At 36.8% G+C, this 12906-nt stretch overlaps 1 protein-coding gene across 9 annotated transcripts in view; it reads right to left on the reverse strand.

Moving 5' to 3' along the window:
- Nucleotides 1-12906, reverse strand: part of LRRC9 (leucine rich repeat containing 9) — a 57141-nt gene that overhangs the window by 14852 nt on the left and 29383 nt on the right. For 4 of the 9 annotated variants that reach the window (XM_048066014.2, XM_048066015.2, XM_048066013.2 and 1 more), the window contains exons 21-30: nucleotides 11426-11603; nucleotides 10799-11019; nucleotides 9918-10052; nucleotides 9243-9373; nucleotides 8061-8169; nucleotides 7571-7710; nucleotides 4574-4710; nucleotides 3816-4033; nucleotides 3526-3594; nucleotides 1591-1713 (exon numbers count right to left, since the gene is read on the reverse strand). In XM_048066014.2, the coding sequence (XP_047921971.2) occupies nucleotides 1591-1713; nucleotides 3526-3594; nucleotides 3816-4033; nucleotides 4574-4710; nucleotides 7571-7710; nucleotides 8061-8169; nucleotides 9243-9373; nucleotides 9918-10052; nucleotides 10799-11019; nucleotides 11426-11603 (1461 nt within the window). The other 5 variants (XM_066998480.1, XM_066998485.1, XM_066998484.1 and 2 more) reach the window with 4 other exon arrangements.

Below are 12906 nucleotides of genomic sequence, written 5' to 3' on the forward strand. Positions count from 1 at the left end.
CAATGAACCTTCTGTTTGCAGGAGACACGTGCTGAGCTAGCTTTCTCTCTGACTCTTTGCTGTTGTTATAGTTATTATTGTATTTAGAAAACCTAATAGTGAATCCTACAAAAAAATCTCTGTTCCAGTGAGTTTATATTGTAAAATGAGATAAGGCATACCCAATGAATGCAGACAGACTGACAGATGGATGAGCACAAGAAAATAATGAGCAATAAATTTGGTCAGTGTGACAGACAATGGTCAAAGCAGATGCACAACTGTTGTCAAGCTTTCTTCTGGTTCCATGGTCAGTGAGAATTTCAGGGCAGGGTCTGCAGGAGAATAACAAGGTAGCTTGTCCAGGGAGCCCCTTCACAACAACACAAATATGGCAATGAAAAAGGCTGTTGATTACTGGTAACACTAGTCAGCTCAAGGTATACAATTGCATTTCAAGACATTAGGAGATGACCTCACTGTCAGTAAGCACAGTGATATGCAGGACTGAATCACAAAGGTGGAATACATGCACTTCCTTGAGGAGGAAGAGGAAAAGGGAGAGCTAACACAAAACAGGCTTATAGGCAAAGGAATAAGTGAAGAATACTATCTGTGCCAAAGTATTTCCAATGGATGCAGATGGTACAAGATAGACTCTTTCAAGACTAGATATGATATTGCATTATCAAAATATAGTTACATTCATAACTATTCTCAACTATCACCAAGAAGAAAAAATGGAATAAACTGTGGCAAGAATCTTATTTACCAAGAAAAAATAGACAGAGAAGTTATAAGTGACTACTGCACCTTGAAATTGTAGTTTAAAACCTTCATGCAGCATTGCTGATACTGCATTATGTAATAACATTATGAGTTAAGAGAATTGGCTTTCATTGAAACTTACAAAAATGTATCAAATGCAGACACCCTATGAAAGCATAAGTACTTAAGAATACGTACATTCTTGTTTACCCATAGACATATTTGAATGACATGGGCATTGCTTCTGCTTAACCTTTGTATAAGGTTCATCAAGCCTGCAATTACAAAATGAATTTCTCCCCATGGCCTCATTCCACCTGTGGTCTAGGCCATCCAAACGTTGTCTAACTGCATGTATGAACTGAGGATGAACCAGGCTGGAAAAATGAGTGAACTTGCTAAAGCATAGAACCTCAGGATAAATACAATTTACTACTGGGGGTAAAATTTACATTTCTGGTCAATAAAGTTGATGGTGTCCTTTGTATCTATAGAGAGATGAGCCTGAAGACTAACAGGTCTTACACAGCTTTTAAATGTTTGATTTGTATTGCAATTTCCTGTCAGAGGCCACTCAATGAAGGTAGCACAACACCCAAATTGTAGGCATCTTCCTGACCAGATGACAGAAAGAACCTGCTACATGTTCTTACGCTCACTAAATTTGGTGATGAAGAAAGGGAGCAGATACGTCTTTTCTTTTTCCTGACTTTACAAAACCTGAGATAGGTTCTCTGAAAGATTCTAGAAAGAAATCTATTTTAATGTTACGATAACCACATTAGGCAGCCATTATAGGTGACATGAATATTGTCTTTGGAGTTTAAGTAATGTTTGCTATACTTGTTCTAGGCGCTGATAGTCAGCTTTCAACCTCTCTTCTGCATTTACTGCTGTTCCATCTAGCACTTGTAGCGCTGGCAGTCGAATCACAAGCAGCGAACGATAGTTTTTCTTGAGAGAAACCTGTATAAAGGAAATATAAATTAACTCCAAAACTGGATCCTTGTCCAATAAGATGATAGTATCTCAGCCACACTACTAAATGTCTGAACTAAACCTTATACCAACTCTTCTCTCCTAGAAACGTAATCCAAACCGGGCATAAATGACTGTACATCCTGAGCAATGGTTTTCAACTTTAAGTACCCATGAACGACTGTACTGACAAAGTGGCACGCTGTAGGAATATTTATACCTTTGTCATCGTGTTAGTCTGGACCCCAGCAGCTTCTCACAGCTCTCAGCACATATGAGAATTCAAATGTGCTGCTCCCTGTAGAGAAGTGACTAGGAAACTTGGCCTTACAGAAGGCCAACTTACAGAAGGTTGAGATGCAGGCTGTACTGGAGACAGAAAGCGCTAGCAATATTTTTATATTTTAATATAAAACGTTACTGATAAGGAAAGGTTATATAATGCCTGAAGTGTGGAACATGGTGGCAGATACTGACACTTACTAATACACTTGAGACATACTTCTCCTTAATGCCACATTGTATAAGGAAGAGTTGAGACTACCATCTTCATCCCCTTGAGGGGGAAGTCTAGACCTGCAGTTTTAAAGAAGTAAAATCTGGAACAGCAATTTCCCAATAGGAATCGCTATTCTGGCCGTTACTGGGTGACATTCAGTTTGCTCGACATGCTCCTGCCATTTCATCATCCATTTCGGTAACCAGTTCATTTACCATTCTGTATAAGCCTCTGAAAGTTGGTTTGAAAAATGTCCTAAGTGTGAAAATATTCTTTTGAGCCAATCACTGGAAATAGAGTCCATGACTGCACCATGCCTATCCAACATGCCTATCTTCTCTCTTCCATGTGCTTCTAGCTGTTGCTCTAGACCATAAACTGCAGAATTATAGTAAAAAACACTTAAGAAGCATTTAGAACTTGGGCTTTCAGGTCAGCCTTCAAGGGTCCATTTATGAAAACAAGCCCTATGAGCTCTATTTTTAACTGAAATTTAGAAAGCCATATTTGTTCTCAAACTAACAATGAGAAAAAAATAGTGTTTATATTTACATTTGATGCTACTTTAAAGCTCAGCAGTGCTAAGATACTTCGATACATAAAGCTGAGATCCTACAAACTTTAGACATTTGCCCCCACTGAGTTGCACTTCAGAAACAAAGCCTTTTCTACTGTGTGAAATTAACATCTGTCTTCTGTCCCATAGTCTGTATTCATAAAATCAGAAAGGCTACAGTCTTCTTTACCATGTTCTAGTAGTTTGCTTCCAGAGAGAAAAAAAGGTAAACCAACAAATTCTACGCTGAAAAATAAGAGCATGTCTGGAAAAAAAGACACCTCAAACTTCCCTTCAGGACTTTTTCAAGGAGTGCTGTGCAAAACAACAAAAAAAGATTGCTATTGAGCCATTTTAAAAATAAAATCAAGTATTTCAGAGATCCTTTAACGTTCTTTGATCTTTCTTCACAGATCTGGCCTGTATTGGAATATTGAAAGGACAGCCCATCACTGCAATACACTCATGCAAACACATGCATTTTAAATTTATCTTGCAGCACTATGAAGAACAGTATGCTGAAGAATAAGTGCTTTCTGATTACAGTAGGGCACTGAGACAGGCACAGTGAGGCAATGTGATCATCATACATGCTATGAAGCTTTCAACCTTAAAACAGTAACAGCAGAATGAGCGGCTTATGGGGAAATTCTTAATAGTCTCAGTTATTATAAAGGGTGAATACTCTGTGTATGAAGTGAAATACATACCTGGTTTATGTGACAATGCAAACTAACATACTCACTGGATTTCCATGTACTGAGAGCACCTTGAGACTGGGAATAACTTGAAGTTTTTCTAGTTCAGATAACTCCTGTCCAAAAGTTTAAAAAAAATTTAAAACAAAATAAACAACAAAAAACAGCAACGCACATCAAGAGTTCTCAGAAATCTTGCAGCTGGTGTATATATTTTGGGGAAAAACAGGTAATTTTACTGAGGCAAATCCACAGAAGAAAATGGGAATTTTTGTCTGAACACCGTCCACAACACTTAGTCCACTGAATCTACAGCATTAACAAAAATAAACTGTACCTGAATTCTGTTGAAGTCCAGAAAGAGTTTCTGTAATTTTACCAAGGGTTGTAAACTTCTCAGTTCTCGTATTTGGTTTTGCTCTAGATGAAGAGCCAAAAGACCACTCTGTCCAGCAAAGGAGTCTCGTGAAATTATTTTAATGCGGTTATGGTCCAGCACCAACTCCTGCAGAAACTGGAGACCTTCAAGTCCTTTAATTTGGCTGATGTAATTTCCTAACATACCAAGAGTAAATGCATGGAGTTGTCTCTGACGGATTTGGATTCCTTTCTAGCAAAAAATCACCATAAGCAAAAGCAGCTCAAACTTTCTGCACTACTTATTTTTTGTTTTGGACCACTTCAGTGACACTAGAAGACAGTGTATTTGATTTCTTCTGTCTGTGGGCCACATCTATTTAAAGCAAAACAACTTCCTCATTCAAATCTGGCCATCTTGATATATGAATCATTATCTTCAGTATTGCTTATAGCAAGGACGAAATTTCTTAGGGTGGAACTTCTCGCTGGCTGTAATCTGACAAACATGTGAAAGACAAGTGTGACACACTGGTGCACTATGGAAGAATTTCACTGTTCAGTAGCTAAAGGATCTTGGAGCCAGGGTGAGAATTAAAGCTAGAGCATCATTCTTACTGGGGTCATGACCAGAGAAGACTGTCTCCCACAAATCCAAGACACAGAGTGAAGACTGGGCATAAGGGAAGTACTGTCATATGCTTGAATGAATGTACAGAAAAAGATATTATCACCTACCCTGCAAAAACAGAAGCTTCAAGTTTTTTAGCCTGCTAAGCTGTAGCTGGGCAATGTCAGTAATTCCATTATGACCCAGATGAAGAACTTCCAAACTCTGCATTATTGGAGGCAGGTTTTCTCCAAATCCTGCATCCCTAAACCAATAAAGTAAACAAGAGTGTTAACAGCACAGTTTTCCTTGGACAAAAGAACTTCAGCATTTCCCACCGAAAAACGATTATAAAAAGCATAAATGGACGACTCCACTTTCACTAATCACTAGAACAGGTTTCATAAGAACTACACCCATATACAGAAAATCTGATGAGAAATGAAAAATCTACTACTTGGAGTTAGGATTACTGCATACGCTAGGTTAAGTTTTCTGGATCCAGACTATAGAAATCAAACAAATACAAAAAAACACTTTTGCTCACAGAAATCTAAGGACATGAAAAGAAAACATCTATAAACTGCTGCATAATTTAGGAAAATATTTATGACAACTATTGGGTGTATTCTCACAACAGCTGGATGACAGTAGGGCAAAATAAAACAACATGCACAGTTCCACCAATTTGCTTGTAAAAGCTTCATTTCAGTTACATCTGACCTGTAATTAGGTAGCACGAGTTGTTAAACTGAGAAAGAGAAGGGTAAAAAAGGTTCCAATTTTAGCTTTGCTACTTCCTCGCAACCCAGCTAATTACACAATGTGCTTAGCAACCTCAATTTTCATAAAAACACTAAATATTGGTGATCACTGAGCAGCTAATGATCATGACTTAATTATATTCATACACTACAAACTGATATCCCAAGTGAATGTTTGTATGTAAAATTAATTTGTGTTAACATATGTTAATATGTAATACATACGTTTCATCTTTTACACAAGTTTGTCTCACAAGACCACAAAAAATAAGAGCTAATTCAACTTGTGGAGAAAATGTCAACAGGAAAACTGTGCCAAATGTCAACTGGGGAAAGCTTAAAAACATCTTTGTTCCTAGAATGTCCCACAACTGAGAAAGAATGCAACTGTCATTAAGAAGCCAGTATCCACCTAGTGGGAAATTAAAAGCAGCTATAATAAATAGGAAAATAAAGTAATTGACAGTGAGAAGTAAAAATATGTAAAAAAGTGATGAAAAGAGCAAATGCACTTAACCGGATATCAGTGGCTTGTAGCATTACATACAAAAAGGAAGTTTATAAGTGTATCAATTACAGAAGCAATCCTGACAATGGTACTGGATCATTGTTAGCTGAAGATAGTAGAACTGTCAATAAACCTGAAATAAAGCATAGGTGTCCACTAAATACTTCTGTGCTACAACTATGGGGAAAAAAAGGGCAATATCATTGATATAATACAGTATTAATGAAATAATTTCCATTCCAGTATTGACTTCAAGGATGTTAAGTAGCAGCTATTGAGCTAGAATCTAACATGGTTAAGTTAGTGACTCTGAGTAAGTCACATTTGAGAAAGCTGGCTGAGAAACATCACAGACTATTTAAGTTGACTTGCACTAAGTTATGAATCAAGCTTCAAGCCTGTACAAAAGCTAAAGTTATCAATATTTAAAAAGGAAAAGGGGAGAAAGCTAGAAGGTATTGGTATAAGCAAGTAAACAAAACCAACCAACCAAAAAAAAATCAGAAACCCTTCCTGTTGACAAGAAGGGCATTCCTACAGTTATTGAACAATTATTGCAAGCCCTTTTTGAGTCCCCATTCTATGTAAAGAATGTTCATCTCTCACAAGGAAGCAGATGTGCAAAATGAGCACATTATGAGGGAAGCCCAAATACCCTTTATCTATGTGTGCTTCTGCCCATGCCCATTTCCCCCAGAAAATCTGAAACCAATTCATGTTTTCCTACACCGCAGATGTTGTGCACATGCAGAGAATAAAGACAAGAGCAGCTGGGTGAGCTCTTGAGAAGCATGCACACAACAGCTAGGCTTTGCAGGATTCTCTGATGCTCTGTTACTTTCATAAAACTTGACTAATGTGTCTATGAAACTCTGCATAGTGACTTTACAAGACTTGCCTGATACGATAAAACTGAATTTGATTATGGATCTTGCCTTATCCATGCAGAAAAAAGTAAATGAATCCTGACAGGTTTCAGAAATTTTAATCTTGAAGGAGTGTGCAGACAAGAAATGCAAACTGAAAAGTAATTTGAAAATACTCTTTAGGACACAAGCTGACCAAATGTTGATAGCAAAAGGATGAAGAAATAAGTGTGACCATCTCCTTCAGAAGACGAATAAAAGAACCTCACTTACGAAATGAGTGAAGGAAAGGAGATTTAATGGCAGAATAAATGACTAGACAACACTGCAGAAGAACATTGGCTGAATGTACAAAAGCCTTCTTTTTGGTCACTAGAAGTAGCGTAGCCTGAACTGGCTGAACTCATTTATTCTAATAAGTGGCTGTGACTGCTATCAGAATACTAGACAGCACAAGGCAGCTGTATTTTCACAGATCAGGCTCAAGTGACTGAAATACTACCTCAATGCATTTCTTATACTGATAAAATTTTGTAGTTTAATGTTGTATAATTTTATCTAAAGAACGCAAACACAGAACATCAATGATCAATCTGATCAGACATACATGTCCACGCTGTCCCTGATCAAATGAGCAGCCAGAGAAAGGTACATGGTTCTCTTACTTAAAATTAAATTTTTTGTAGGAAGGTGAATAAACTTCAACGTATTCCTAAATGTCTATGTAGCAAGATCCAAAGAATGGGGAGCAAAAGCCTGGTATTGTTATTTTGATGAAGAACTAGCCTAACAAGTTGTGGAAATTTAGGAAAGCAAAACCAACTAGATGATACCAAACATGCCATACATGTGCAAAATGAATAAAACAAACAACAACAAAACAAACAAAAACAGCAGGAGATCTGAAGCTAGTGACGCTGAAGAGACCTCTTTCCTCCTCAATGGAGTAAAAGAGAGATACAATCATATTTTAAAAGCTGGTGGTACCTTCTTCCTTTGGCAAGTTCTTGCTGTCCATACCCACTAGAGGCCACCCTTCGGTACAGGTGCTGCCTATTTGTTACCTGATTTGGAGACTTCTGTCCAGGCAGTATCGATTCAATCTGATTGTAGTTCAGACATAATACCTTACAAAGGAAACACAGTAGATCAAATGAATGCTCCTCTGCTAACTCATTAGCAGAACTGCCAATTACATTTTTCTGATCCAGAAATTTGATTGTATTTTAGAAATATGATTGGGTCAACCTACAGTGTTTTAAAAAGTCTAGTGCAGTGCATTGATTTTTTGGATCAGTTTACTGCAACAATATTGTAAAATTGCAATAGTGGTTGCAATCAACTTTGTGCTGACTGGTTACTGTTGTTCAAAAAACACAAGCAGCATATTAGTGATTAAAGATACATTTTCAATCAAAGGAAATTAGTTTGTTATTAATATTATTACTAAAAATAGAAAAAATTGTCATGAACTCACCTTGACGTTAGGAAGGAAGATTAAACCACTGAAAGACGTGAGATTATTGTTCTGTAAATTTACACTGTAGACATTTCTAAACTGATCTGCTGGCACCAGCTCTACGGCTCTGGATTAAGGAAAGAATATAATCAGAAATTTAGAATACACATAACATAGAAAAATAAGCTATAAATGACATACGTAGCATGGGATCCCTAATGTACTGGCTTTTTGTTAAGAAATGCAATGCACTCCTATGAAAGATGCACCCTGACAAAAACCTCACAACAAATTCACAGTTCTTTTTCCACTAATAAAAAATTGGCTTGATTCTGATTCTGACACCAAAGGCAAGGACTTGCAACAATCTGCTCTGTTTGCTTGTACAGCTCATTGCTGGAATACCAGCTCCACACCTCTTAGGCCGTTTTCACTGCTTTCTGGTAGTGCTGGAAATGCAATTGCTCAGATGGAGGATTCCATTCTCCACTTAGCCTGAGGCTTCCCAAAGCACCACCCAGATTCTACCTGTGCACCTCAGCTGAGTCGAAGCCTGCTTTCATGTTGCTTGTTGCTAGTTAATAGTAGAAGCAGGATACTCTACTGGTCAGAGAGACATTCCCCAAGTGATTTTAGGGAATTCATAATTGAGCTTTTGATAAATCTCTTCAAGAAAAATCAAGGCTGGCAATTTTAAGACCTTAAAAGGCACACGGTCAATGTGACAGAATTGCTCTACAACCTTTTACAGAAAACTTAGACAGCACTGCACATGTAAATGCATCTGTTCTCCCTTTGACTGAATTTGTTCTGAAAGGAGTCAGAGCAGATGGGTTTTGATCAAAGAAAATTTCTCTTCTTGACATTCTCTGACTAGAGTCAGTATTCTACCTCTCCTAGACATTTTCTGTCAAACTGCATACAAGCAGTACCACTCCCTAAATGAAAAGTAGAAACATCTAGAGAAAGAACATTTCTTCAATAAAACTCTGGACAGTAACCGTTTGCGATGAAAAAATTACTCTCATTTTATGGATCAGTTGAGATAATTCAGCCTACAAACAGTATGGAATTATCAGCCATATTTGCTAAATATAAGTCCTAACTTCAGATTTTCACATTCTAACCATAGTCTTAGATGATACTTTTAACAGATAATGCATTTCTGAAAACAAAACAAAAAACAACAACAAACTGTACCTGATATTAGAGGTTGCCCAATTTAATTCTTGCATTTCTGTGAAGTCTGAATGACCCAGTCTGTCTGCAATCATATCAGAGGTAAGTTTGCCTCCAAACAAATCTCTAGCACTTTCTCCTTCTGTTGGCTCCTGTTAAATGCATTTCAATTGATTTCTGCTATATTGAGACAGATCTAGAACTATTGCAGTAATACAGGCAAGAAACGTTTTAGCACAGAGGGTAATCAATGATTTAAAAATGCTTAAAATCGAAGTAACTTAAGAAGTGTTACTTAGTCTTCATGACCTGGCTAACATTTTCCCTTGTGCAACAGATTAATGGAGACAGTCTGTGTTCTCTCAGTTAGTCCATAAAGAAGATTTGTAAATAATATATACTGATTTCATAAGTGTTAGAAATGCTGATGCTCCACAGTTACACTTACAGTTAAAGTCCCTAGAACTCTAGCAATGTGCCAGGACACTATTGTGGTTGGAACTTTTACAAAAAAGAAAAAGAGGGGGAGGGGGAAAGCAATTTCTACCCAAAAATGATTAAAAAAAAATATAGAGAAAATGGAGTATTATTAAGCACATTAAAGGATTACACATGTGATATTAATAAATCTGATCATTTGGGTCTTTATTTATAGAAGAATAATTTTAACAAAAGTTATAGTAATAATCCACATACAGAATAACTTACTACTCTGATACCATCTAAAGCTTTTAGAGAGGGAAGATGGAATAATACAAATAGTCGGTAGTTATCTTGTTTCCAGACTATTGTATTTCCACTCATGTCCAAAATTATCAGATTAGTCAAACTCTGAGAAAAGAAAAAACACACTTTTATTAGTATCACTTTAAAATACACATTTATACGTGCTTTCAGGCTACTTTTTCAGCTATTCATTCCCACCCACCCCCCCTTTTCAGCTATTTCTTCAGCTGTCATCTGCATGAATCCACACCAAGAAACCACTTAACAAAACCCAGATATTTTCATTTAGATTAAAAGCACTTGGCATCACTTAAGCCACAAATAAATCCGTTAAAGTAAGTGAAAACTATTCCCTAAAAAAGCGTTTGTGCTTTCACAAAGTTTTAAGAGAGTCTGAACATAAAAAAGAACCAGGGCCTCAGTCTCCCATTAGTAAGTGTCCGAATCCAGCCAACAAAGTTTGTCATACATGTGTTAGTTGAAAAGAACTGGAGCTGCTGCAGGTGTGGTTTGCTGTTATCTGACATGAGTTGTAGAATTATTCCACGGTTTTTAAGCCTTAAAGCCTATGCAGTAAAGTGATGTTTAACTGCAGAAAATTTTGAGCCCAATCCAGCCAGAAGGTTTAGTACCTTCCTTCTCAGGAGTAAGTATAATCAAAGAGGTTAGAGTGGGGTTTTTATCACTTCAGATTCAGCTGTAAAGATAGATGAATGCAGCACTCACAGGCAAAACCTCCAGCTATGTGTTGAAGTAAAACTTCCCCAGTTCCAACTGGTGGAAGACTGTTTCTAATGTGCTAAAATAAATAAATGAATAAATCATCTCTGAATCAGTAAATCTATATTTACCTTTAAATGATACATCTCTCGGTTGGTAGACACACAGTTATTGCTTATGTATAGTTCTATTAGGGAGTAGGTTTTCTTTAAACCAACTAAAGATGTGATCCTGTTGTTCTCAACGGAAATGTAATGAAGATGACACAGATTTTCAAACACATGTCTTTTGAGGCTGGTAAGATGGTTATTATTTACACTAAGTCTTGTAAGTTTGGTGAGCTTTGAAATTCCTCAAAAAAATAAACAGAATGCACTTAGTATAAAGTGAGCTGTAATAGAAAAAGATGTCTGATACAGATAGTAAAACACATTATAAGTGACATAGTTTATGTCAGTAGGTCCAACGGTAACCAGATTATTAATCATTAGATCAATTAAACATAAATGTGCCATTAAAATATGCCATTTAAAAAAATATTTTTTTTTCTGCAACATAACTGCTCTGCCTCCCACCCTTACTTCAGTTCTGTTAAAGATACACTCGGAAACTAAAGATCAGATTTTTCAATATTCGAAAAACTCGCACAGTTGCCAGCAAATAAATCTTAGCCTCTATAATATTTTGCTATAAAGAAACATCTCTACTGAGACCTGGCTTAACAGCCTGAATTACCACTACCATGGTAAATATAGTACCATCCAGTGTTGAAATACAGTTTTCATCTAAAGTGAGTTCTTCGAGGTTAAGACAAGAGTCTAGTCCTTCTATTTGTGTGAGATTGTTGTTGCTAAATGATGCCCATCTTAAGTGCTCCAATTTTTCCAGGTTTGAAATTTTGAAGAGATGTTGGCCATCCAGATTTAGGACAGTAATCTGCAAAAAATACAAATAAAATAATAATTAAAAAACCCAGGATGTGACATTTCCTCATTATGCAACAGAAAAAAAAGTTATCTAAATACACTTCAAAAAAACTCAGCTTCTCCTCCAAAACCAAGGACTCTATAACATGAGAATGCCAGTTCCCAAACGTACCTTTGCAGTTGAAGCTATCTGAACATAGCTTTTTTTTTTTCCTCATCTGTGTCAGACCTTAGATAGCTTTGGTTGACTTAAAATCTTCTGTCAATGTAATACGGTTTTTTATTGGTAAGTCTGCTTTACAGATCCTCATTCTACAACAGGACTGCAATGGGAACAATGGGAAAAGGATTTCCACCCTAGCACTAAGAGATTGTTATTTAAACTTAGATTTAGCAGAGGCTGAGTGAGAGCAGAATTTATCCTAACTTTATAGTACTTCATGCTTTTTATATACAAAGTACTCTTTATATCACAGATTAACAATTTCAGTGATTTTCTTTAAACAGTCTTGAACGGAAACAAATAAAGCTAGGTAGCAAGTAGATATCCTGCTGCCCACATTGTCAAAGGACTTTCTTACACAAGGTCTGACTTCAGACACCCGGCAGCAAGCTTCCTGGAAAGACAGGGCTATTAACAAACCTATCCACAACCTGCTTGTACGACAATGACTCCCCTGCTTTTTGATGATACTGCAGTATGTTAGCCTACCCTTGTACAATGAAGAAACAACAGGATCATAAAGCCCCAAACAAAAAAATTTAGATTGTATGGTATGGACCCAAAATATCAAGGATTGTATTTAGCCTAAGACAAACAATCATGAAAACACTCGGTGCCAGCGGAGTTATTTTGCTGATGACTGGAGAATATTTTTTTTGCTATAGTATTTTATTTTCCAAAATATGTATCTTACCCTCCATAAATCTTTTCTCTCTGATGTCACAAAACATATATGACATATGCTAAAGCACTAACTTTCTTGGCAATTTCTGTAAACATGAATTCCCTAATGCACATAGAATGAAATGCTCCGCTCATCAACAGAAATGTGTTTTCCTCCAGCCATTCCATATTCTAATAACAAATCAAACTGACAGAGAAGCTTTTAACTTTTCATACTGGGCAGATTAACATGATTTCAACTGATGGATCACAACAGGTTAGGATGACCTTGGATCTTCCTCCACTGACTCTTGCGGCTTTCTGTTAGCTCCGTTTCCTGAGAAAAAAAGGCTAGTGTGATTGTGCTGCCTGCATATCCATCTGCTAGCCTTACAACTAACTTTCAAACCTATTGGTGACATTTGGT

This window comes from Anser cygnoides, chromosome 5 (genome assembly GCF_040182565.1).
Source record: "Anser cygnoides isolate HZ-2024a breed goose chromosome 5, Taihu_goose_T2T_genome, whole genome shotgun sequence".
Taxonomy (NCBI): domain Eukaryota; kingdom Metazoa; phylum Chordata; class Aves; order Anseriformes; family Anatidae; genus Anser; species Anser cygnoides.